The following is a 27,202-nucleotide window of genomic DNA, read 5'->3' as shown; positions in this document are numbered from 1 at the left end:
ACTTAGACTGCATTTGTTTCCTTTGGCAGTGGGGTACAAGGCAACATTATTGCAAGCCTCTTTTTATCTAAACGTTGAGAATATCACCATTTGATCCAACAGGATTTGTTGTGCAAACAATTGACAACTGTTCTGGTTCCCTCACTTGGGAATTCTTCTTAGCGATGCCATGCTACTGATGCTGCAAACCAAGGGCCCTAATATTAAGATGCTATTTACATTTCAGATTACTCCTCCTTCAGCAAGTCACCAAAATAAATTTGGATTTAATGTCACTGAAAATGTAGACTAAGCAAAAATTATGAGAATATATATTCTTTTTAAATCTGGGCTTCAATTTTACCTCATATAGGAATAATGTAATTAACATATTGCTTCTGTAAGTCTTAGCTACCAGATATCGTGACGAGATAAGAATTTTCAAAATACTGCTTGCTTTTTATTTTAAAATACTTCCTGTAGAAGAAATAAAAAAAAAAAATAATGAAAACAGCACATCGAAGAATTTAACCGGAGGAATAAATGAAACCCTTTATTCCTTCTTTAATAAAGAAAGTTATTAGAAACCTTACAAAGAATTTCCAGACATTTTACCATTTCATTTTTTAAGTAAATTTAAAGCTCCTTAAACAGAAGATTTCAGAAAAAAAAACCACCCAAGAACAAACAAACAACAAAGTAACAAATGTAGCCTGGGCATCTCCAGCTCTCTGTATTGCCCACCACAATGTTCCCCAGCTCCAGCCCAATGAACCAACCCTCAAAGCCACTCTCTGCAATGCGTTCCTTAGTCATTCCCATGGGGAGGACAGGAGGTAATGGAGATTTTTGTGATGGGAACACCTGTCAAGCTGCAGATAAACTGAGATGATCAACTCATTTCACAAAGGTCTATGAATAGCCATCTCATGGTAATGACTGATTCCTGCTGCCATGTGCCAGATAAAAAAAACAAAACAACTTAGAGGTAAGAGCCTCAAAATACAGATCTTTGGAGCCACACAAAGCTTTGGAGCTTTAATTTTAAGTACTGTTTTAAAGTATCGATGTTTTACACACTCATTTGTATTTACACATGTGCATTTGTGTACATACATGTATGCTATGTACTAATATACTTTATAACACTGTAGCCTGAGTGGTTTTGACAAATTTTACCTCTATTCAGAAACAGTGTGAAGTCTGAACTCCTTTCTAGATGATTCACAAAAAAAATAGGTATCACTATAATAAAGAACTTGGAATTTGAAGAGAGAAAAGGAGTCCATACTTCTTAAATTTTTTAACTGCTGTTTTTTATTAGCATCCCACTTGTTTTAACTCTAGTTACATAGATAAAAACTAAAGCATTCTGAAAACTGTCTCAAATGCTCTTCCAAAATGTTGTTACTAATACAAGCCTTGGTTCCTGTGCAGGCCTATTTGAAACTAATTAAGCAATATTATTCCACCCAATACTTCCTAAAATAAAAACAAAGAAATGCCAATGAAAGCCTGTGGTTTCAAATATTCAAATAACTCTTAAAAAAGAATAAGCAGGTCCTTAATGACATAAAAACATTTAAAAAAATGTATCCTGTATCTTTTTATTGTTGAAATCAATGGTAACTTCGATACCCATTTCCAGTGGGACAAAGCAGAAATCAATACAGGGTCCTTACAAAAACCCAATCAAACAAAACCAAGCCCCTGAAAAACCAAACAAGCCTAAAAGAAGAAGCAGAACTTCCCACTCTTCAAAAGTTTTAACAATATTTTTTTAAAGGAAGCTCAGCCACTTTCAACATTTGTGTCCCTAGCCATTAATAGATGAGATTCTTCTCTTGGAAACTGCTTTGTGCGTGTGGTCTCTTAAGCCCATAGAAAGACACGCTGACATTAGTGGGGCTCCAGATGGGCACAAGGGGCCACCCACCTGGTTTGCTGCTTTCCAGAAGGAACATCCACGATAAGCACCCGCTGCTGATTCAGAAACTAACTTTGTAGTTATGGACTGTATTAAAGTTACTGATCTTCCACATACAAGGAACGACCATGAGTAACAGCAGGGGGAAAAAAAAAGAGAGAAAAAAGAAAAATTACTGACAAACCGAATTAAACTACCCAGCTGAAAACCAAGGCATTCCATTTTTGAGTGGACTGTTACTTATGCCAAGATCTTCAGTGCTTTTTTTTTTTTTTTTTTTTTTTTTTTTTACAAAGACCTATCCCTCCACAGCCACAGAAGAATGAAAGGACTCCAAGCAAAGAAAAGTTCATTTATTGAAAGTATTGCATCATAAAGATTCTCTTCAAACATCCGCCTACCTAGTCTAAATAGAAACTAACACATTCACCTACAAAGAAAGGTAAGACAGCAAACTCCAAGGAAAGACTGTTAAAGACAAATATAAGTCTGGCATGAACAGCATCTTTATGTCTAGCACAGGCTACATTTTGCTATGGTAGGTTCCTTGCTAATTCAAAACAAACTCTCTGCCCAAGAGCCTAGGAAGCCACTAACCTGGAATACAGAGGAAAGCAATCACTAATTTTGTCTCAAAAGATAAAGAACTGAAAAATACACACAAAGTTTTCCTAAAAGCAATTAGAAAATATAAATACCTATTCATAATAGCAGCAAAGACAGCTTAAAAAAACCAAAGAAATCTGTATTGCCCCTTAGTTATAGGTGTTGATAATGCACAGTCTTCCTTAACAGAGGTTGCCTTAACACAGGTTGAAGAGATTCAGTTCTTTTAGTTGTTAGAAGGTTGCTGTGACAGCAGCCAGAATCCCCAAATCAGCCTTAGACCCCTTTGCGCTAGGTGCTGCAGAAATGCAGGGATTGCGTCTGACAACTTGGAATCCCCAGCCCCACCAGTGGCTCCTGAGGAGGGAACCTTCCCTACCCTATTTCCCCAAAGCAGCAGTTGTCTTTCCAGCACAGACCTGGCTGCCAGAGCTGGAGGGGAAATGAAGGTTTTATTAGTAAGTTTATCTCTAAGATTTAAAGTAAGAGAAGACCCTGAATTATTCTGACCAGCTTTAAAATTGTTAGGGTACTTTACTGAGCAATCATATTAAATCAAATCATACCTATTTTTAACACTAAAACACAAAGAAATTAAAGTGTTCAATCCCCCCTAACAAATAATAGATCTCATCAGCTGTAGGCCATGAAAGTTGCAGGCAGATCTGCAGCTCTACATACATCAGGAGCATAATCCTGAAGTTGCTATAGGTTCTCATGTACAGATGAAAGTAGATCAATGATATCTCAGGTTCAGAAAGGAAGCACTGTCATGGAAAAAAAACCCCAACAAAAACTATGTCGTTTACTGCTGGACAGTCTTTTGCTGTCCAAATCTTGCCTGTAGTAAACTAACTAAAAGGAGAGTCGCACATTTGAAGAATGTGTTTCCTAACAACACGTATCTGCCGCTTTTGACAATGATTATCGCTGTTGAATTTTTTCACATTTAAAACCAAATTAATCCTGTTTTTACAAGCTAACACAAAACTAATGGCAAACTATTAGAAAGATCTATAGTTATGGCTGCTACCTTAAATTCTTCTTCACAGTATTGTTAAGTATCAGTCCAACTCTATTTTTCTCTCATTCTTTCCAACCCATCAAATTACGGCTTTCTCAAACTCTTTCCAGCTTGATCACAAAATTACTGCTTCGCATAAGACATGTATGTACAAATTAGAAATGGGAGACAGCAAAGCTTTCAGGAGAGCTCTTTCTTGTGGGTATCCTTCCAGCGTGAAGCAGAGATGACACACACTCTCTGCTGACCACCATTTAACCGTGATGCCCCACTGAAATACGTACTCATGGCCTACTTCATGGTTCAGCATGCACCATGGTACTTAATAAACTGAGCAGTTAAACTGTCTTTTTAAAATTATGGAGGACGTAATTAAGCTCCAGAAATAAGCAGAGAAAAGCAATTTTAATGTAAACATCCTACTTCTGTAGAGGACACTTATTTCAACTCGGCATTAATGCCCAAACTCTTACTTCTGGATTCTTGCAATTCTCTACAAGGCTTCTTCCAATATTTCCTTGAGTTAGGCATTTAGTTTGCCCCCTTACATTTTAATCTATTTCGGACATTTTGACACGTAACTTTCCTTTTAATCAGTAGAAAAAAACCCACCCGGTCAGACCAGCCTACCAGCGGTACCTGACCTAACAAACCACCAACATCGTTCGGTGTGGATGGAGACATTTGGCCTTGCGACCAGAAGGCCATGGAAAAACAGATCACGACATATGTATTTGAGCAAACCATTGACCAAATATAGCCAGCCACCAACGATGGCCACGGAGTGCTATCCACCGTGCAACACCGATTCCAATCCTGCAAATATCTGACATTCGCCAAGAGTCCAGTTCTTGGACTAGCCCTGGAAGTTAGGCTGGTGAGCAGGTCTTTGTACCACCAGGGCCTTAAGGACCGCGGGAGGAGGGGTGGGGTGGGGGGGTGGTCGCTAAGTCATATAACGGCCTGGAACCGCCGTTCTTCAGACAGCCCAACCGGGGGGGAGCGGACCCCGAGGGCACCCCAACACCCTGCCGTTATTCCAGCCACCAAAATCCCCGCTGCGGCGAGGAAAACACCACTTTCGGGACGAGCCGGGGCTCCGCACCCACCCCGAACTTTGCTCAGCACCCCGCGCCTCCCGCGACGAGCCGCCCCCGCCGGCATCCCCCCTCCCCGGCCCGCGGCGGCGGGGCGCTGAAGCGGCAACCCCCGGGGCGGCGGGGAGGGGAGCGCGGCCGGGGCCGGAGCATCACCCGCGCCCCGGCGACAACAAAGCTCCGGCAGGACCGAGCGGGGGGAGCCCCCGGCACCGAGAGGGGGCAGAAAGTGACAGGCGGGCGCCCGGCGCCCCCTCCCCGCCGCCCGCGGCCCAGCGCGGCCGAGCGCCGGGCCCCCCCTCCCGCTCCCTCCCTGAGGTAAACAAGCGGGCGGCCCCGCCGCCGCCGCTCCCCCCGCCCCGCCGCCGCCCCGCACTCACCTCAGCGGCCCCCCGGCGCCCGGCCGGCCCCGGAGCGGCGCAGGCGGAGACGCACACAAAGGGTAATAAAGGGGGAGGAGGGGAGCGCGGGGGGTGGGGGCTGCCCAACTGCCTGCCGCTCCCCCACCGAGGTGCCTCCCGCCGTGGCCGCCTCTCGGGTTCGCTCTCCCTCCGCCGACGGCCGCGGAGGGGTGGCGGAGGGGGGGGAGGGGGGAAGGGGGCAAGAAACTCCCCGGGCTCCTCCGGCGGGGCTGGGGGGTGGGGGGGAGAAACTCGGGGCGCCTGGCACCGGCCCCCCGCCCCCGCGCCGATGCCGAGCGGAATTAGCGCCCTGTCCCTTTAACGGTATAAATAACGGGCCCCCCCGCCCCCCCCCGCGCTCCTCATCATCAGCTGCTGCTGCTGCTCCGGCTGCTGGGGCTCCGGCGCTGCCGGGGAGGAAGAGGGGAGGCAGCCACTGCGCATGCGCCCCGGGGGAGCTCGGGAGGCCGCGGGGGGGGGCAGAGGGAGGGACGTGCCTTCCCACAGGGCCGCGCGCGCCGCGCGCACCCGGAAGGAGATCCGGCTGCGGGGCGGAAGGAAGTGGCGGGGTAAGGCCGGGGCGGAAGTGAGGGGGCGGCTGGGCGAGGAGGAGGAGGAGGAAGAAGGGAGGGAGGGGGAAGGCCGCCGTCACGTGAGGGGGCGGCGCGGGGGCTGCCGGGAGCGCGGCAGCTGGGTGGGGGCGGCGCGAGGGTGGCCGTTGCCGCGGCCGCCGCCTGAGGTGAGGGAGTGGCGGGCGCTGGGCCGGGCGGCCGCTCGTCAGCCCGCCGCCTCCGCCGGGCGCCCCCGGTGACAGGGGACCGGGATATGCGCCGTCTCCCTTCCCCCCAGCTTCGCGGGTCCGGGGGGCTCGGCCGGCGGGCGGGCTACCGGCGCGCTGCCGTAGGCCGCCGGCTCAGGGCCGTCCCCCGCACCGGGAGATGCCTGGAGGCCGCATCGCCGCTGCCGCGCGTCTCTCCGGTGTGGCGGGGCGGGGGGAGCGGCGCCTCAGTGCCTGCCCCTGGCGGCGCTCAGGGCCCTCGGCGCGGCCCGGGAAGCGCGGGGGGACGGCTCGGAGTGGCGGCTGCCGGCGGCGCTTCGGGCTGAGCTTCGCAGCCGCGGATAAACGAGAGGAAGGGGCGTGCTCCTCCTCCGGCCGCCTGGCTGCTGTTGTATTCCGCTTGCATTAATTAACCGCTTCGGTTCAGCTGCTCCAGCTTCGTGGTTTCGTGCCTTGTACTCCTTTGTATCCGCTTCCGTAGCGACCACGTTGTTTATGTATGTTTTTAGCAGTCGGTCTCGTCCTTTGCATACTAAGCTACCGTTCCGGGAACTGAATGACACTGGCTTTACAACGGAAGGAGAAAAACTGGGAGAAAAGGGAAAAAAGCTGTGCTAAAATAAGCATAAATTGTTGCAGAGCAAGTCTTGGAAGCTTTATGTTAGCACAAAGAAGGAGAATTGTTTTTTACTGATGCTGCTTATTGGGAGAGGCACTGTAGTTACTGTTACAAGCTGCACCAGTATAAACATGGATAGCTCGTTCTTCTTATAAAAAGTTAATTGTAGTGATTTTGAGCATTCTGGTAGCTTGTTCCAGCTGCTGAAACATGAATACATTGTTTCAAACTATCTTAAACGCAGTTAAAAGGGATAAACTACACTTGGTGGCTGGGCAGAGGCAGGCACGTACAAATGTCACTAGATAGTTCAGCTTTCTTGGAGTAGCAATTTTGTTCTTCACAATAACTTATCTCAACTGGTAAGTGCACGCGTTGTACAATTCCTGGTTCTGTGCGAGGTCGGCCTTTGTGTGGCTGTGCTGTCTTAGTGGAACTGGGCATGAGTTACAAATGTCATTGTTGCTGTTAACTTGCTAGAAAAACTTGGAAGTCTGTTGTATCAGTTGCATTAGGTACTGTTTGCATTACATGGAAAAACATCGAAAAGCAAATGCTGTTCAGAAGTTTTATGTAAACATGGATTTAATCTAACAAGAAATCAAAAATGCTTTTAATGTTTTGGGTGAGGTGAACTAGTACAGCTATCAGTTAAGAAATAATTTTCTTTACAAGTTCTTACACATGAGTAGCTATCTTGTTTGCTATGCTAAATTTAGTTCACTAACATCTGAGTACAGTTTCTGACTAGTGTTATTTGGAAAGCAATGTTACTTGTTATAATCTTTGTATTCTCTTTTTATTTAAGATGAAAACTGCAATGAGTAAACGTAGGTTTAAGGAGAACAGTGAAGCAAACAGAGAATGCATTTCACAGGTTAGTAACATCTCCATTAACAGACTTTTTGAGTTATTAAACTGACATCCATGTTTTGTAGTTTTTTTACTAGACCAGTTAAAAAGGCATATACAGATACATGTAGTTTCTAGGTTCGTAAATGGTTTTGGTATTTATGTTCTGTATTTCAGCTTCTTACCTGATGTTTGCTTTCTTCAAGCGTTACAGTAATGATCTACTTTTTGGAGTCTTAGTGAAAATGATTAAAGGTTGTCTTGTGCTTTTAGAGCCATTTGTGGCAACAGATTTGCATAAAACTATTTTTACTATTCAAATTCCTTATCTTCCAGTTTGTAGGGTGAATTGGAATCTAGGCAACTTCTTTTTAATGGCCTAGGTTAGACAGGACAGCAGCTGCCAAATCAGTTTCTTTTTTTTTTTTAAATCTTTATTTGTCTGTTTTCTCACAGTGGCCACTTCAAAACTGTGGTGCATCTTGTAGTGAATTATCTCTGGTTCAGCGATTTCTTATATTTTAATATTGGAAGACAACCTTTTCACTTGTAAGTGGACAATGCTGATTGTTCAGGTAGATTATTCATTAAACCAGAATAAATCTGGAAATTAAATCAGCAAGACTTTAGTAGAAGAAAAAGTAACTGAAAAATCAGCTAGGCAAGTACAGCTCATATTAAAAAAGAATTCTTTTCATAAAGCGGAATTATTAGTGAAATAGATTTCTGTTGGTGAGGAGTAGTTCACAAAGATGCATCCACATGTGTTTATTTTTAAACCAAAACCGCCAAGAGCTGATGGTGATAATTCCATTATAAATTAGACAAGTGTTAGAAGAAGATGTATCTTCAAGATACTGTAAGCGTGTTGGTAATGTACCCCAGGACAGTGACTGGTTGGCTAAAACGGGCATCAGCGAGTAACTGCTAACTGAGAGAAAGGCAAAACATTTGCCATGCAGTATTGCCTTGGTATAGGTTTCCCTGGGATAAAACACTGCACTCTTTCATGATTTTCTTTGGATTCAGCAGAAATGAAAAAACACCTCAGTTAAGGGGTGCAGCTGAAGAATCTAGAGAAAAAAACACATGGAGGGGAAGATGAGGTAACTCTGGTTAAGAGAATGGAAAAGGACGTATAGATGCGCATGATAATAATATAGCTAGTTTTCAGGTCAAATGGACATTCACTTAGACTGAAAGACAAGGTGCTTAAATGTGATTTTAAAGTGAAATAATTTCATTTATAGTTTGTCTCAGCTGAAATCAGGACACAGATTAAACTGCAGAGTTAATTTTCTTCTTAATAGCTGGCATAGAGCTGTGTTTTGGGTTTGGTGTGAGAGTAATGTTGAAAGCACACTGATGTTTGTAGTTGTTACTAAGAATGTTTATACTCTGTCAAGGACTTTGCAGTTTCTCAGGCCCTGCCAGGGAGAGGGCTGGAGGGGCACAAGAAATTTGGAGGGGTCACACCCAGGACAGCTGACCCGAACTGGCCAAGGCGATATTCCATACCATAGACCATAATGTATCACAGTATATAAAGTTGGGGGGAGTTGGCAGAGGGGAGTGGGGAATTGCTGTTCAGAGACTGGCTAGACATCGGTCAGCAGGTGGCAAGCAATTGTATTGTGCATCCTGTGGTTTGTTGTCTTTTTTTTCTCTTCGAGTTTTATTTGTTTGTCTTTTTGTTACCTCCTTTTCCATTCTAACTACCGGTATCAATATTGTATTTTACTTTATTTCAATTATTAAACTGTCCTTATCTCAAAGCACAGGTTTTACCGGTTTTTTTCTGTTCTCCTCCCCATCCCACCAGGGTATGGGGTATGTGAGTGAGCAGCTGTGTGGTACTTAGTTGCTGGCTGGGGTTAAACCATGACACACTGAAATTCTTTGACCATGAGCACTTAAATTGGAAATTTAGCATTATAAAAGGGTGGAATATGGAGGTTATTTTAGGATAGCTTAAATGGCCCATCAGGAGCACTAGTAATATAGAGAGTTCTGCCAATTAGTAAAAATAGAGATTGTCCAGTTTGCGTGCTGCTAGTCAAGTAGTGGGAAGAAACCTGCTACGATGCTGAAGGTTGGTGTTGGGGAATTGAAGATAGAATTTTAAGTGACAGTTCTTAACAGCAGTTAGTGCAGGTGTATATCTAAATATATCCCAAGCAATAAATCCAAATTAATAGTTAAAAATAACTGTATTCACTGTGCAATGTGCAGGAGTTCAGAACTTGATCTAAAAATTAAGCTGGACAGACTTCATTCCATCCTTTGTAAACAAGCTTCTGTTTCATACTACTTCCTGTCCCCCTTCCAAACTTTTAGGACCAGGGTATCTTAACTGAGTCTTGGAGGAAACTGTAAATTTTATACTTTCTAATGTTTGACTGTTGTAGGTAGGCTGTAATGTTGTGAGTGGTGCAAAAAGTGTATTCACTGGGGGTTTTGGGGAATAACTATGTGGGTTATGTCCTGTTTAAGTCAGCTGGTAAATGTTTTCTTACCTGTATTACACAGCAGGTTTAGGACTAAAGACACACACTACTATAACTTAATTGAATTTTCTCTTTTCTGCTACAAAATTGTCTGGTAAACATTCACCCTACTGCAACTTTATCCTTACTTTCAAGACCTCTTTATCACTGATAACAATTAAAATATATATGCTACAGAACACAGAAACATGCATATTTTACTGTTAGCTTATTGCCATAATTACATAATTGGTACATTCTGGTGTTTGGAACACCAAGCATTCTTTCTGTCTTGTGTTATATCCATAGGTGCAAAAAATTCTGCGTGAAAGATTCTGTCACAATTACAGTACTGGGAAACTGTTTGGAGTTGAACACCAGTACAGGTAAGTGAGCAGACTCAAATACAAAGTAATTTCTACTTTAAACCGCGGTAGAAAATCTATCAGGTGAAGTCAGAATTTTCTGCTACCTCTGTTTTTCTAAGTTATACAGGTTTAAATAACTTGCACAACACTTCCAAAAATTGCCTCTGATTTTAAGACTTTTTATACAACTGCTGCTTGCTGTCTGTCAGGCTCTGAGTTTTGGATGTCTTGTCCTTGTTTCAAATCTGTAATTCCTGAAACACTTTATTTTTGAGCCTGAAAGATAACTTTTAGGGCATATTCTAATGCTATGTTAAATGACCTGACCAAGCAAAAAGTTAAATTCTCTTGTTGTGAATCTTAGGTTTTTGCTTCAGGTTTTCTTCTGTTTTAGTAAGCTGTGTTAAAAGTAGATCTTGAACCTTGGTTGCCAGCATCATGTTTCTTGGAAGTAGAGACCCATATTCAAAATAAAACTGCTTCCTTGGGGTGATCCAGATGCTGAGGTTGAAGTTATGAAGAAGGGACCTATTGTGATGATAATGCTATCCTCATACTAATCCTTTTACAGGTGCAGGTCAAATTCTAAAATAACAATTGTGTCTAAAAAACTTGTTCTAAACAGTCAATTTTTCCAAGGGTAACTTTTTGCAAGTTGAATTGCCTGATGTGAGCATTAGTTTCCTTTTCATTACTAGAAGGAAAACAATATTTCTGTTATTAAAAAAGTGTAGCGAAATGTACGTGCAGAGCTCACATAGGCATGTTTGTTGTTGTGAGAAATTTTCTGTCATATTAGTATTCTACAAAAGAAGCCTCCCCTTTTTCTATTAGAATTCTGAAAAAAACAGTTTACAAACTGTCTTCTACCTGATATGCCCCTGTTGGTGAATTATACTGGTGAGAAAACACAATTTGCTTCCTGACTCTTTCTTTCCCAAGATGTATCAGGGCTCTTGGCTATAGTTAGCTCTCAGGTAGTGAACAAAAGCATGTACATTTGCTAAAGCTGTTCCATGGTGACTCTTATTAGTCCTTTAGAACCAACTGCATAATGTCCAATATTCTAAGTAAAAAAAAAAGCTTATTTAAATATATACATTTGTAAGCATTTGAGAATTGGAAGTGTCAGTAGCTTTTGTAAGTACTTTAAATGTGGTAAGAGGTGATAACTCTATCTGAAGATAATTTAGAGTTGTTCGTTCATTCTTCTGGGTGGGAATAGAATATGAACTTGATGTGCAGTATTGCTGCTATCATTCGTAAGCTTTGAATGCCTAAATTTACCATATAATCAGTTTTATGAAGATTGTGAAACTGTATATATTTCACTAGATTATTAATTTTTACTGTCATCAAGGTTTTTCTTCAATGCATTTGCCAGACTTCCCTTTTTTTTAAACTATAGTGGTATCACAGAAAGCAATCTTTTTTTTTTTTTTTTTTTTTTTTTTTTTACCCCCTCAAGAAAGGAATAATTATTGAAGTCTGTCCTTTCATGGTGGAGGACTGCAGAACTTTATGAATTAGTGATAGTCTCGATTTCTGCATGTTTTAATATTTTAAAATATTTTCAAAGATCTGATCACGCAGCCTTTTGTACTTTATTGTATTACATTTTGCATGCCTTGAGTGTTGGCTCTGAGAGTAAGTTGAAATGTATCAAGTTTTCTCTTATGTTCTAAAGATTCTTTGCATTTTCCATAGTTTCAGTGAATTTTGTCTGGTTTAAAGCTTGTAACCTATTGCTGTTGTTAACACAGACATCTGCTGGAACTGCTGAAACGAACTGTGATTCATGGAGAAAGTAATTCTGCCCTCATTATTGGACCCCGAGGATCAGGAAAGACTGTGGTATATACATGCATTAAAGTTTATACAGGGTCACATGAAGCGTGAGGTAGATTAGCTCCCAGGACTTCAGTGAGGTTAATTATCATCTCTGCCTGTTTTATAAATAATTTCAAAACATTCTAGGACTTCTTGTGAGCTAATTCTGTTGAATGACAATATGGAGAAATTGATCTCCTAACACTCTTCTAAAATTTGTCCAGTGCTGAGTTCCTAGTGGTTTTCTAAAATAGAATAGCTTCACGTGCGGCTGACAAAAACATGTACCTGTCCATCCTCACAATGACTTGCAGAATTATGCATGGTTTTGGAATTCTTTTGTGTGTCTTCACCAGGTTTCATGACATGTTACAGGTACCCAGAACATGTGAAATGGAAATAATTTTATCAGAACAAGTTGCTTTTTTCATTCAGTGATCTGACTACATCGTAGGTTCTGGTTTCTTTTGGCATTTCTCCTATTAGAGTTCTGAAATTACTCTTGCCACAGAGGAGCTCATCTTTGCAGTTAAACCCATGTTTTCCTTACTCTTGAAAAGTTAACCTGCTACTGCTTTTGGGCTTCTGCTGTAAAAATGACTGAAAAAGCATCCAAAACTTAAAAGGAGTAGGCTAAGGGGTGGATTTCTACATAGCTGTTTACAGGTAGAGAATGTAAGCTATCTTAATCCTGTTTTAAACATGTTGGAGAATATTGTTACCTAAATTCCTAGGAGGTAGACTATTGTGTGGTAGTTCTAGCTTAGAAGTGTAGGTTTTTTATTTTAAAGGAGCTTTTTTAGCTGAGTCATGTGAAGGAATGACATCTAACTTAAGTGTTAATACCTTATATTATGCAATAATAATACCTTAATATTATGCAAACACTTAAGTCTTTTATGTTTATGTGAGTATATAGAGTGTTAAATAGGTTGGCTGTTAATGCAAAATGTATTCAAGATTGATAAATTAAAAGAAAATTCGCAAGTCTTCCCAAATGCTAAAGCAAGTGGCCTTCAAGCTTTTAAATGCAGTTCAATAGAAATAAATTAATAGATGGGAAACACATCCGTGATACAGCTGACACTGATCATTCTGCCAATTTGTTGACAGCTTTCTTGTTTTGCACTTCAAAACCAGTCAGTTTTGTTACCTTCTTTTGTTAACTGTGACACTTCAGAAGAAGGGTCACTGCCAAAATCCTGTGCGAGTGGTGGTGGGGAAGGAGTTGATAAACCAATGGCAGATGAGGATTTCTCCACCTGTCTACTTCATGCTAGTCTTGAACTGGAATTTATTTTTTCCTTCATTAGGTTTACAGATTTGTAAGTAAGCAACAAGCACTCTCATACTGCAGAAAAAAAGTTTTTTTAGATTTTCTTGTATTTGCAATGTAGACTTTAAAGATACAGTTGAGACTGTTGGATAAGGGGCTAGCCAGAATGGGTGGCATCTACTTATTGGGCATAAACCTGAGAAACCAAGGGAATAAGCTTTTTTTGTTCCAACTATCCATACAGTAAATGTTGGCACCTATAGTAGGAGTCTTAACTGTATCTGCTTATAAATACAATATCGATGGCAAAGTATAGATGAGCTCTATGCTGTGAGCAAATTGGAACAAATGTGAAAGTTTAAAAAACCCACAACAGAATGATCCCTGAAATAGTACGTGCCCCCGCTCCAATCACCAAACTCAACCTTATTTTTATTACTTAAATTTTCTTCCAAACCTTTTTAATAAGGATAGCGAATTTGTCATCCTTCCTGCCAGAATATAAGTAAGTAAATAATGTATGCAAAATGATTGATTTTCTTACTTTGTATCAAGTAAAAGATGTTAGTTTTCCAAAAGTACTGCTGGAGACAAGAAAATTGTATGTGTGTGTATATGTATGTATACATACACATGGATGGGAGCTGCAAATGCTCAGCTGAGGAAGCAAAAGCAAAGTTGTAGCAAGTGAATAACACTTCATCTGCTTAGGTGTATTTTAATACAAGTTTCTTAAGACTTTTACCAAGAACAAGTTCTTGATGGACTGTAAATTTGGGAGCCCTAAGTTTTATAAGAGTAGTTGATGTAATTATGTGCAGTTTAATTTTGTCTCACACTTCCTAACTTAAAGAGGAAAAGAATAAGTAATAGTGTCTTTAAAAATTAAGTAAAGGTTTTTTTGTTCTACAGCATCTAATAAAGCTGAATACTATACTAACTCAAGACAAATTCTCTCACATCTCCGACTCTGAAAGCACTTTTCGATCAAGCCAAAAGCCTGAGACCCCCAAAATGAGTGCTTAAAATACTGTAGTTCTTATATTTCTTTCTCTCCTAATTCAGCAGAATGAGCAAATATAATGGCTACAGTCATGGTAGTGAATGCAAAGTTGTCATTTTAGTCTTGAAAATACTCAAATGCTGTTACCTAATGAATCTGCACATACTGCTTCCTATCAGATAATAGCCACTTGTACATTTTACTGTTAATACATCCATCTTTTTATAAAGAAATAACGTAATTTTTTTTTCCTAGTTATTAAACCATGCCTTAAAAGAGCTCATGGGAATTAAACAAGTTCAAATGAACCTCTTGGAAGTTCATCTGAATGGCAAGTAATACAGCATTATTCAAATGTTGTGTTCTGTTGCTCTGTATTGCATGTACTGAACAAAACAATTCAGTTTCAGTAATTGTAATCTAGCATCAGTTATGGACGCGTTTGTCTGTGAGCTCCAAAACACCTTTCTTTGTATCTCTCTATACAAAGAAAACTTTTGTGCTTTTAATGACTTTTCGAAATGTTAAAAATCAGTTGTGACTGAATTGATTGAAGTAACTTATTACTTATGGAAAATTACTAGTCTTACTTTCTGAAAAGGCATAACTTTGTAAGGCTGGAAATGGGGAGAAGCTTCTTGATAAGTTTCTAGTGGCTGTAGACGTGGCCTCCTGGAGCAAAGGAGAACTGCCAGTTCTTCATGAAAAATCATGTTCTTTCAGGGCTTCTGCAGACTAATGATAAAGTGGCCCTGAAGGAGATCACCAGACAGTTGCACCTGGAAAATGTGGTTGGGGATAAAGTTTTTGTAAGTATCAACTTTATTACACTCTTTGCTTATCTCCCTCACAAATCCTTGCCTAGAAAACTAGCTTTATGGAAAGGAGCTTGTTGAGACTGAATGGACTTTGAGAGTTTATTAGCAACGTTGTGATGGGCTGGCGCAGTCTTTTCAAAGCTTTCTCTTTGAAAATATTTAATGATTGATGGCAGTCGTGAACCGTGGCAGCATTTACTTGTGAAGATCCTAGTTTACAAACACTTCAAGTGTTTGCAGAGGGGTAGAGTATTTTGGAAGCATCGGCTTTAACATTTCAAGACAAAGAGTAAGCAAGTTAACCAGCCAAAAAGCAGTATCTTCAGTATATTTGCAACCTCTTCTAGTTCATAGGGAAATCTGTCCAGGCTTCCTAGAGCTCTCATTTTGCATAGCATTTCTGTTAAAAAATTTGCTTCTATTACCTTTTCCCAAAGATAAAAAAACTCATTTACATTAGTACTGAAGTCAGTAATAAAGAGAATAACTGAAGTGCCTCAGATTAAATTTCACTCATCTGAGTATGAAATAACGTGGACCAGCGATCTGAGCTATCCTGGTTGTTGCCTGTTACTCCATGAGTGTTGTTGAGAGACCACGTTCTGGTATGGCAGAAGGTCCTTCTGAGCAGCATCTCCTCCTTTGCTCCCAGGTAGGGCCTTTGAGATTGGCAGAGTTTACATAGTAATGAGTCAGGTGTAACACCAATCCAGGTGGCTAAAGCAGAATTATGAGAGGGGATGCAGGAAGGTGAAATCGCAATAGGTGAAGTTTATTTTCATCAGTTGCATTTGGAAAGCTGAAGAGATGAGATGTTACTACTTCAGTTATGAGAAACCAGAGAACTAGGCTAGAGGCAGTGTAGAATACAAGATGAAGCATAGATTATAGTTATTAGGCTTTATTATTTTCTGGAAATGCTTGCTTCTTAGGCTGTGATTTGGTTTCTTACTTAGTCCAAATTATTTTAGAGACAGAGAATGGAAAGCCCTTTCTGGTGGTGAGCTAAATTTTTCCCAAATACAGCTGCAGTAATAAGAGGAAATTGCAAGTACTCAACTTCAGCATAGCCATATGAATGAGTTGTCTCTTCAACAGAGTACTAGAACAACCTTTCAAAGCCCACAGTTCCACTACCAAAAATGCTGGAGGCATAGCTGGACTAAAATATGCTTAACTCCCCTATAATTTTCCCCAGTAAGTTATTGTGGAATATATAGTACTACTATAAACTCTGAGCCATCTAATCCCTTTGGTTGCACAGGGGCATGGATACAGTGATTTTCAGGACTGTCCTTACTTCTCTCTGTAGAAACTTTTCCTTTCTTAGCTTCTGCAACTTACATTTAGGGAGTAAATTGGCTTTTCTGCCTTCTCATAGGGCTTGTGGTCTTCAATTAGTTACTTCTCCTCTCGCAACTTGTATGCTTGAGAGTGTGTAAATGTGTGTGTAACTGAAGTAGGATAGTCATAGCAACTCGGTGTTCTCTGTCAAGAATGTTTGATGCTTTCATTGATCTAATAAGGTTGCAAATTAAAAAAATCCCTGCGAAGTGATCATTCTCAGTGGAACACGTTAGGTGGCACTTTTTGCATGTGTGTAGATGGAAAATGAGTATGCAATAGCTATTTATGGAAGGATAAAGCTACTTGTAAATTTACCTTATTGTAGACATTCTTCTGATCACTAAATGCAGGTCTGAGGCAATTAGTTGGGGGTTTTTGGACTGTGGATCAATGTGGAGATGACTATCAGTCGTCTTGTCCTGAAGAGGTTAGGATTATACAATGTAAAGTAACATTATGAATTTTCAAATTGTGCTGCTTTTGAAAAGGTTTTAGAAGGAGATGGACTTCATTACATGTCTGACCTTGATGTAGTTACACAATTGTGAGAATGACATTGAAAATCTATTGTGAAACTTTTTCTTTTTTTCCCCTCTGTATAGGGCAGTTTTGCTGAAAATCTTGCATTCCTTCTTGAAGCTTTAAGGAAAGGTAAACATTAGTAGCCCCTGTTCTGAAACTGTGTGTGCGTTTGTCACTTGGCTAGAGAAGTTAGCATATACATGTTTTTCCATCTACTCCTACAAGTGGTATGAAGAAATCTAGTCCAAGAATGTGTCATGGTTACAAAATAATGTAAAAAAACAGGTAATTCTGAACAAACATATACCTAACATAGTTGATGCCGTAAAGGCTTGCTGTGTTGGTCAGCTATGAAGGATGGATTCTTTTATCCAGATGGAAGCTATTAAAAATAGTAGTTTTTCCTTAAAAAAAACACCATAAAGTCTGTCTTCCCTTGCAACCAGAAATGACGCTCGGCAGAATACTACAAAACCTTACCAATTGTTCAGTGTATTTTTCTTTTTACTGTTGTAGCAGTACATATGGGAAAGGAGGGCTTAGTGAAAAGCTGAAAGAAAACATGTGAATTGTTAAACTAGAATTTGTGAAAGCTGTACAGGTGGAAGTCTGATGAAATGACCATGCTAACTTCTAAAATTGCTGTCTCAGGAGACCGAACTAGCAGTTGTCCAGTCCTGTTTATACTGGATGAATTTGACTTGTTTGTTCATCACAAGGGTCAGACGCTGCTCTATAACCTCTTTGATGTATCCCAGTCAGCACAGACTCCATTAACAGTTATTGGACTGACATGTAGACAGGTAAGAAATTACACTTGCTCATGCAACATTTTTAGCTGTTTTAAAGAGACTTTTTTTGTCTTAGTTGGAATGTTTTCTCCTCTCTTGGAACTTAATTTTCTAAGACACTTTTCTCAATTATCCATTTTTCTGACTTTTGAATTAGGAAGAGTTGGGGGGGGGATAGGGGGGAGATTAAAAAAATCCCGCAAGTATTTGTGCTGAGAGCAAACTTGGATGACAAAAAACCTTCAAAGCTTTCAGTTTTACTGCTAGAGGAGAGCAGGTTTGCATTTCTAAGGAAACACAAGGTTGTTGTCCTGTATGACTGCAGAAAAGCCATATTTATCCATGTGGCTGGTGTATATTATACTGTCCTTCTCTCCTTGGAGAGGCTGCTGTGCATTTCAGTTCCTCGGTCAGCAGTTGGCAAGAGCAGACTTGTATTAACCTACAGTGTTCTGTAGGTGAGCGATGTGTTTTTTAAGCAAACGCTTCAGTAGGGTGCCTTTACTGTAGTATTAGTGTGTTCAGAATGGGTTTAGGATCAGTGTTACACTTGCTGTGAGTTTTACAATGACATTATAGGGAACTGTGGACAGATTATGCATATACTGTGAAATAATTACTTAGTAATGCTATGGAACCTGATACTTCATAAAAATTACACTTTTTCTCAATAAACTGGATTAGTTGTGAAGATTGCCAGGTTATGACAAGAAGTAGTATTAAAATCTTTAATGGCAGCCTGGATCTGGGGTTGATTTGGTTTGGTTTAGGTGATATTTAGCTGAGCAAATTTCTGGTAGTTAATAGAATAGTTAATAGTTCATTTAGTAAAATACAGTCTTTTCTTTTGCTCCATTACTGTCCTGAGTCTGGTATCCTCATCACCTGTTTTTTAGAACCCCATATTCTGCTTTTGAATGTAATTAAGGTATAGTCTTCAGAGGCTGTACCATGGCTGTGGTGGTAGCTGTTGCTTCCAAGTTGGTTGGCTGGTAATTGTGTTGGTTTTTTTTTTTTTAAATTGCTGGTTCATGTTGCACGTGACTTGTAAATCGAAAGCAGTCTTCGTTTTTTTCACCGTTGGCTCTCTTTTTGGTGAGGAATTTCAGTATTCTTCATGCCTTCTTTTAGTGCAAGTAAAACCACCAAAACCAACACGCAACAAATGCTTAAAACCAAAAAAGCCGCCCCCCCCCCCCCCAAACTCCTAGAAAATAGGAGGAATAATCATTCTGTCCCGGTAGGAGGTAGGGGGATAGTATTGTGTTTCTCTAAATGGATGAATCCCACAGCTTGTTTGTGATGCCAGTCTATTGCTATGTGTTCCGAGAAAAGTAAGCTTTTACTCCATTATCTTCAACCAACAACTTGATGGCAGACTTGCTTAGTTCTGTGTAACAATCTTAGAAGGTAAATATTGGCTCTTAAGTTGTGGGGGTTTTTTCAGCTCGATTCTTTCAGTCTGACAAAAGGCATGTGAACTGACAGCTGCCAACCTACGTATCTACTGAATAGACAACTAGTCTAGAGCCAGGATCGGCTGAAACATCTTGATTGCAGACTTAAGTAACCGAAATATTTACATAATCTATGGAGAAAATTTGCTGGGTATCCTAGCAACTAATTATCCTGTATGATGTAGTGCATCACGTGATTTGGGTAAATGGCTAGTTGTTAGGCGTTTCAAGGCATGTCAATTATAATAATTAGCAAAGGTCTTGTTAGAACATTTTAAGCCTGAGAATTTAATAATTCTTTTTTTAAACACAATTTACTTTGTTATTTTCTCTTGTAGTTTTTAATGTAGCAAAGAATGCACTAAATAAATTTGCTTTTTTTAATTATTACTTTTACTTTTTTTTAACAAGGATATCCTGGAGCTCTTGGAGAAGAGAGTAAAATCAAGGTTCTCTCACCGACAGATATATTTGATGAATTCCTTTGATTTTAAACAATACATTAGGATATTCAAGGAACAGCTTTCTCTTCCTGCTCAATTCCCTGATGAGTCTTTTGCACAAAAATGGAATCAAAATGTTCAGGTATTTAAAGCTCTTTATACTTGGTTTTAGTAAAACTTCTAAAGTAAGACCAGTTCATAAGTGTAAAGGCTTTACCTAAGATTAGTATTTCCTTTCACTATTTAAATTTGGTAGGGGATAAATCAAATTGTGATAGAGAATCTTTGCTTACAGAAGACTGGAGGTGAAGTGTCACAAGACAGTCCAGAAAGTTAGGGTAAGTTGAAAAGAATGGTATTGTCAAGCGTAAGCTGAGCTCTTTCTGGAAGTTAGCTAACTGGTCGCTTTTCAGGTGAGAGTGAAATGGATTTGCTGAGATGATGAAAATATTTTTTATTATTTTTTTTTTAGCACCTCTCGGGGGATAGAACTGTGCAGGACACGCTGCAGAACCTTTTTCACCACACTAAAGATCTGCGCTCCCTTCATTTGCTGTTGGTATGTATTTGAACAGGTATATATAATATCTTCTTGATTTACAACAATCAGTAAACACCACTTGTGTTTTCCAAGCCAGTTATCTGAGCTTTATTTGAAACATCTTTTTATTTAGCAGGCTTTTGACAGTACTGGTTTCTTGCACGCTTTATCAGTCCATGCTTTATTTATGAATTTAAGTAGTTCTAATTTCTGCAGTAGTTACATTGTGAGGGTGTACAGTTTTATTAAAATTGTGGTGGGGTTTTTGTATTTAAAATAACTTTTGCCAAGTCTTTCCATTATAAAGCAAAACTGTAAGTGAAATACTTTCACAATATTTTTTTACTTTTCTGAGATTCTTTTTCGTTGCTGGTGAATCCTGAAAACTCCTTGTTCTGAAACCTACTTTTTCTACCTTTGTCTGTTGTTACAGCCAAATGTTCCTCTGTTTTTCCTCTTTCACTAAACACGTTACTGTACTACACCTGCATCTCTTCATCAATGTCTGTCTGCTTCAAAGCTCAGTAGATGTTGGTGCTGTTTTTTTACTATGGTCTTTTACTGTATTCTTGCATCACCTTAGGTCCCATGTTGCCCTCCTCCTGACACCCTTAGGGTTTGTCTGTGTTCCTCTTGGGCTTCTTGAGCTACTCTTGAATAACTCTCTGGGTAGGTATTAAAAGCATATCGTGCTGCAAGAGCTAAAATATTTGTTGTTGTCATCCTTCTTTCCACATCTCCTTCTTCCTAAAACGTTGCTCTTGCTATGATGCTCCTGAGCACAGATTGCTCGTATTTATGGAGCAGTCGCTCCAGGATACCTCTTCAGTAAGAGCGTTCCCACAGATCTACAGTCTTGTTCTTCACAAAGAGGAAATGCTTTTGGTTTTTTTTATCACTTCCAATTTCTTCTTCTGCAGAGTATCAGATAAAATCACTTTGAGCTGTATGGTTGGGCGCCACTTTGTTTTCCAGAGCCGGTTTCAAATACGGAGCAATTCGGGTAGCCCAGATGCTGCCCTGAATTCGTCCGTTACCGTATTGCTAGGCCAGGAAATGTGATCGTAATCTCTTAAATCTTGAGGTGCTGGAAGCTTGAGCTACTAATCTCTGCAGAGTGACCACGTTATCTGGCATCAAGGGCCCGGGGAGGCCTTCAGAATTTTACTCTGTAGCTTCAACCTTTCTTGTTTATCTTAGGGGAGAGGAGGAGGGCCTCCTCGCTGTGTGGAGAAAAATTAGACTTCTGTCTTCCTGTTAACTTTGAGGGAAGACTTCGGTGTTCCTAAGTAGGTGGTAATGCTGACAGTGAACTTCCTGCTATCATGATAAATGAGCTGAAACTTCATGCGTGGTCAGGCTTTCTTGGAGGGTGTCTTTTTTTTTTTTTTTTGTTAAATCTGTTAAAAAAACTAGTTAATACGAATTCAATAACATTCATTCCAGAAGTAACACTTATTTAAACATCTTAAAATATCTATGTGCTTCTGTCAGTGCGAAAAGCCCACTAAATGGACCTGCTTATCTTGTGTTGTGCCAGTATTCAGATTTTAACCTTCAGCTCTGTGGTGGGCTGTTGTTGGACTCCCTGCTGCTGACAGCTTTTCCGAGCACTGGGTTTATAGCCGCTCTAAAAACTAGATCATAAACTTCCTGCTCTAGTTCTGAAACACAGAGCGTGATCAGTCCTTTTTTTTTTTTTTCTTTCTTTCTTTCTTTTGGTAGTTCTCTGTTTGCTTGAGTTATGAGATTGCAGATATTTCTAGTTTAGGGGCACCCAATTCTGGCTGGCTGGAGTGAATGCCGGAGAAGGAGCCCATGGCTATCTGAATAGCCTCCCTATAAGCTCCAAGGTGTGTCAGAACTGAGGCTGAAGTTCCCGATTGCTTTCTTCAGCATGTTCTGATTTTTTTTTTCCTTTACAAAGGGGCAGTTTCACCCTGAAGTCATCTTGCTCATGAAAGTATGTAATGCAGATTCTAGTGCTTCTCTAAGTCTTTTGTGTTAGCTAAAGTGTGGCTTAACCACCCCGCAGGATGAATTTTTCTTTAGTTTTGAAAATGTGGAAGTGTCTGCCATTTGAGCTGGTGAGAAAAGCTTCATGATGGGCAGTGTGGTGGTGGTAATTGGTGCTACTCTTGCTAATTACCTGCTTTTTGATAGCAAGGACTTGTTTGCAATGACCAACTATTTTAAATTACATGTAGTGCTCCCTGTTGCTTTGCCTTGTTGGATGAACACAATTTTCCATGGAAACCTACTACCTGTTTCATCTTGTGGTACCCTACATGGTATTAGGCAAAACCTTGATCCTTGGAAAGCTTGGAAGAATTGAACAAGTTGAGTTTTAGCAAAGTAATTTTTTACCCGAGTAGAAATAGGTAGCTCATAACTCAGCTGGTAAAATAGTTTTGCTTTTGGTAAATGCTGTTTCCCTGTGGTTTCTCTCCTGTGGGTGACTTCATGTGGTCTGCTGCTTGTCTGTCTGTGAACCTGATAAACCAGAAGATACTCAGTGCTCCAGGCTGTTTGGTGTAGTTACCTGTTACAAATTTCACTAGCCCTGAAGCAGAGGGGGCAGTGACGTACAAGAGATTCTGCTGTGTTTCCTGCATTTCATTTGACAGGTCTGTTAGGACTTGGGGCTGTCATTTCTTTACCCTCCCCTTCTTCCCTGTCTGATTTCCCTTTAAGCTTTATAGTATAAAACCCCATTCCATACCTTTGGAAGTCTGGATGATTGTGCAGGTTTTGGGGGCTGTTACACCTATAAGGACGGAAATGTGGCTGGAAAAGACTGGTGGTAGATAGCATTGGGTGTTCTTGGTGAAATACCTCAACTAAATGTATGAAATGAACAGTTTTTCATCACGCAGACCTGCAAAGTGAGGAGGTAGCTGCTAAAAGCCATTTTTTCTGTTGACAAATATTAAACTACACAGTATTTACGATGCAGATAGTTAAAGCCCTAAAGAGCTAGTGAAGGTCGTTGCGGTGTGCCTGCTGCTCTGCAAAGGCTTGTGGATAAGCAGTAGCTTTGGAGGAGCAGTGGCGGAAGAGGTCAGTTAACTATATATTCAGGAACTTGCATTTGTTCAAAACACACTTTCTGTGACAGGTAATGGAAGACTGTTAAAGATTCAAATTGCAGCTCTGTGAGTTTAGCAAACGTTCTGCAGGGGTAACTAGTGTCTTGTCAGCTGGGGGTGCCTTCCGACACTTCCTTAGCACTGTCAGTGACATGAGTGTGCTGTAGCTTTGTGGACAAAGGTACGTTTAAAATAGTTGTAAGTCATCCTTACAGCAATCACTGGAGTATGCTAATCCATTGAAATTAATATAAACAAGTTAATGAGTGTTTAGCTCCTGTAGTGAGGAGCTTTAAAGTTTTAAGCCTGGCAAACCTTCCTGGCAAAATGTAGTTTTAGCTACCAGCTATTTACAAGGTTTTCAGTGAGCCTGCTTCTGTGTGTAGGGTTTATTCATTAATGTTTCCAGCAGGTGACTTGAGGGGAAATCTGTTCTTCTGAGTTCCATCTCCAAGTGGAAAGTATGTCTGCTAATTAGGAATTAAATGAAAAATGTCTTCTGCTTTATTTTTAGATGCTTGCTGTGAGTAACATTACTGTGCATCACCCACTTATCACTGCATCAGATCTTCACGAAGCAAGCAGGCAGTATAGAATGGACTCAAAAGCAAATATCATACATGGTAAAGCTCAACTTTTCCTCCACAGATGTATGTTAGGAGTAAGGAACGCGTCGAGTCCCTCCCTGCAATTCCCCTGGTGTAAGAGCTGCTGTGTAGGGCAGTGTCCCCCGTTGGTATGAGCTGCACGTGGACTGTCTCTGCCCGTGGAGTCTGCTCTTGCCTAATTTGTGTTCATACACACACGAGGAGATAACATTGCCGAGTAAGCCAGAAACCGAGTTACAGAATAGCTGATGTAAATCCTGCTACGCAGGGAGCTTGGGCAGTGCGCTGCTATGGCGCAGGCTCACAGCTGTCGGCACCAGACGGCCTGCCTAGTGCTTCAGTGCCAGCCAGAGAAAGCAGCGGCAGCCTGGGCGAAGGAGCCAGTCTAGGCGGCGTTTCTGTGCTGTGGTGGAGGAAAGGAAGGCGCGGGCCTGATCCTGCCAGTGCTGGGAGCTGAAGGATTCCTAAGGTGCTTTGGATGGGAGCTGTTGCAGCAGTCTGTGTTTGGTTTTGTACAAAAACTTAAGTGAACTCCAGCAGCCCGCAGACACCTGCATTTAACTGAGCTGCTGTGAACGCGATAGCAGCTCCTCTGCTGTGTCACTGTGTGCTGCTGCCGCCCTCGTGCGGGCTGGGCACCCTCCCTTTCTGAGCCTAGGCAGGTGGGGCGTGCTGAGCACTACGCTCAAGTTTTCTCCGATGAGCGTTTTGGAACCTGTGCAAACAGCCAGAAGAAACAAACATCTCCTGGTGATGAGACTAAGGTTAAGTATAGCTGCGGAGGGAATTGCTTCCCTGATCAGGAAAAGTTAACCTATCCCATTACTTCTTTATGGCTCCCAGATTTTACAGGCTTGGGTTTACCTTCAGCCCTGTGATTCTCAAAGTCTGCTTAGTACTGGGGAGCTAATCTGCTATGTCACTTCTTTAGCTTTGAATAGCAAATAACCTCTTCAAAATCTCATTTGATGCCATGCTGTGCAGTAGCAGGGAGGTCGTCTTGGTGCTGCTAAAAATTCTGTCATGCCATACAATCTGCAATGATGGCTTTTATTAAATAACTGTCTTTTTGATGGAAGCAGACTGTTTCTTAGCGTTCTTGCTTCAATGGTCTGAAAAACAAGTATTCTCTTACCTAGCCTCTCAAATTCTGGAATTTTTTTACTTTATGACGATGCATAACACAAATAGGTGAGGTCTACAGCATATAAAAATAGAGTTATAAAAATAGTATGGGAACTGCTTGTGTTTCTGATATGCTTAAGAGAAATATTTAGAGCTCTTGTCTTTCCCTCTAGGTTTGTCTGTCCTGGAAGTCTGCCTAATTATAGCTATGAAACACTTAAATGATATTTATGAAGGAGAGCCATTTAACTTCCAGATGGTTTACAACGGTAAGAAAAATGCATGGCTTTACAAATACTAAATCATTTACTTTTCCCTAACTAACTTTTTTTTTTCTATTACTGATGCAGAATTCCAGAAGTTCATACAAAGGAAGGCACATGGTATGTACAACTTCGAAAAGCCAGTTGTCATGAAGGTAAGCCTGAAACGTCATTTCTTTTAATTGTAAGGGTTTAGATGTTGGGTTGTTTTCAGCACACGGATTTGAGTAGTCAAATGTAGCCCTAGAACTGAGACAAGGGGCTTCAGGGCGGTGTGTTTGGGTAGTGCCTGGCCCCTGGCACTGCTGCTGGCCTCCCACGCCCTGCTACTGTTCCTGGGTTGAGGAGCTCCAGGCTGTGCTGTTCTGGTAAATAGTTACACTTGAGAGTTTAGTACCAGCGTGAAGACCAGCAAGTGTGAGCTTAACTGATTCAGGACTGGGGTTCAGCAAGAACGTATCAGAAAAGCTTCCAGAGGAGGAATTTGTGTATGTGTGTAGGTATCTTAGAGCTTGCTCGTTCACTCCTGATGTTTAGAAGTGATGCCTCCAAAATTTAATCTTACCGCATCAAAAATTGCTTTTCTCGATCCAGTCCCAGTAGATCCGACCGGTATGTGGAATGAATTTGTAGCCTAATACGTCTGGTTTTGCCTCTCCCAACTACAGTCTGGAGTGCAAATTGAAAATAAGATTTTGGTTACAAACCTGATGCTTCTGGGCTGTTGGGCTGTTGCTCAGCGAGTGTCACTGCCAGGCTCTGTTTGGGGATGGGGTCCTGGGGCATGATCCTGCTGCAGCGTAGCTGTCGGGCACCTGGTCGTGCAGGTGCTGCAGCTTCTGCTCATGAATGTAACCCAGGGACCAGCAGCCGGGTCAAAGCTTGCTTCCAGTCTTGCAGCTTTTAAGCTTGCAGTGGTTGTTTTTCATCTGACATTATTCGGTTACAATTAAACTAGGAATTCTGCAGTGCTGCCTGCACACTTGCAGTAGACTATTCCACTTAGTTTCCCCGAATACTGGAGCTGTTCCTGGTCAGTGACACGTACACCAGGTTCAAATACCTTTTCTTTAGGAGGAAAAGTGAATTCTGCTTCAGGTCGCACAGCTGCTGCACTTGGCTGTCTGTGCAAAAGGATGTGAGGTAAAATAGAGCTGGCCCTGAATGCCTGTCTGGGATCGCACGTCATGGGCATCATGAGCAGCACAGCCTGAATGATGTTACCTTCCATTTCCTCATTATTTTTTTTCTTTCTTTTGTTTTCAGGCATTTGAACACTTACTACGACTGGAATTAGTAAAACCAATAGAAAGAACATCTGTACGTGCTCAGAGAGAGTACATCTTAGTGAAACTGTTTTTGGACAGTAACCAAATCATGGATGCCTTGCAAGTGTATCCAAACTGCCCAACAGATGTGAAACAGTGGGCAGTGTCCTCACTCAGCTGGTTGTGAATGTTCTAGAACTTGAAATACTACTTACTTTCAAAACTTTTGGAGTTTACAGTTAACTTTAGAAGATGTAATGTCTACCCGTAGCAGGGTGTTCAGGTTAATAAATCTTTGGAAGAAGCTTGCTTTGCTGATTGCTCTGCGCATTTTGGTTTTCAAGAACTACACTGACGTAGATTTCGCTAACTGAAGTGCAGCCCAGCGTTAAGGTTTCCTCTTGTGCGCAATTTCCACTCTGTAGGCATCGGAGCTCACTGGGTTTCCTGGTCTCCCATCAAGGCTGCTTTAGCTGCTGGCACGGGGGCAGGTGGCCACCAACAGCTGCAGGTCTCTTGCTCCAAGTGTGAAGCGCAGACCCGTCTCTATTGCAGTTCAAAGCTCGTCCTTGGTGTACTTCTCAAATTTGACTTGATGTAGAAAAGTTACTTAAGTAAAGCTTTAATCATAACTGGCTTCAGCAGCAAGCGCTGGTTTTGTGCAAAGCATGTCCCACCTCTGCC

At 41.2% G+C, this 27,202-nt stretch overlaps 2 protein-coding genes across 13 annotated transcripts in view; one reads left to right on the top strand and one right to left on the bottom strand.

The window, feature by feature from the left end:
* MBD5 (methyl-CpG binding domain protein 5) overlaps window positions 1-5,136 on the bottom strand; it is a 147,694-nt gene extending 142,558 nt beyond the window's left edge. For all 9 annotated transcript variants that reach the window (XM_055718888.1, XM_055718893.1, XM_055718887.1 and 6 more), the window contains exon 1: window positions 5,014-5,136. The gene's annotated coding sequence lies outside the window, so the exon portion shown is untranslated. The remainder of the gene's footprint in view (window positions 1-5,013) is intronic.
* On the top strand, window positions 5,052-26,822 carry ORC4 (origin recognition complex subunit 4). Of its 4 annotated transcripts, none has more exons than XM_055718897.1 (14): window positions 5,052-5,075; window positions 7,240-7,308; window positions 10,079-10,155; window positions 11,901-11,991; window positions 14,502-14,577; window positions 14,970-15,055; window positions 17,014-17,062; window positions 17,585-17,736; window positions 19,593-19,766; window positions 20,097-20,183; window positions 23,769-23,877; window positions 25,161-25,256; window positions 25,338-25,405; window positions 26,517-26,822. In XM_055718897.1, exons 2-14 carry the CDS (start codon window positions 7,240-7,242, stop codon window positions 26,703-26,705), a joined length of 1,323 nt encoding a protein of 440 aa, XP_055574872.1. In that variant the 5' UTR covers window positions 5,052-5,075; the 3' UTR covers window positions 26,706-26,822. The 4 variants fall into 4 exon arrangements, with proteins under 4 accessions (XP_055574872.1, XP_055574871.1, XP_014141177.1 ...); XM_055718896.1 differs by lacking the exon at window positions 5,052-5,075 and adding an exon at window positions 5,646-5,773; XM_014285702.3 differs by lacking the exon at window positions 5,052-5,075 and adding an exon at window positions 6,130-6,309.
* The last annotated feature ends 380 nt before the right edge of the window (window positions 26,823-27,202 follow it).

The sequence above is a fragment of the Falco cherrug genome, chromosome 8 (assembly GCF_023634085.1).
Source record: "Falco cherrug isolate bFalChe1 chromosome 8, bFalChe1.pri, whole genome shotgun sequence".
NCBI classification, from domain to species: Eukaryota; Metazoa; Chordata; class Aves; order Falconiformes; family Falconidae; genus Falco; species Falco cherrug.
The sequence above is the reverse complement of the archived record's forward strand: the minus strand, read 5'-3'. Positions and strand labels throughout refer to the sequence as shown.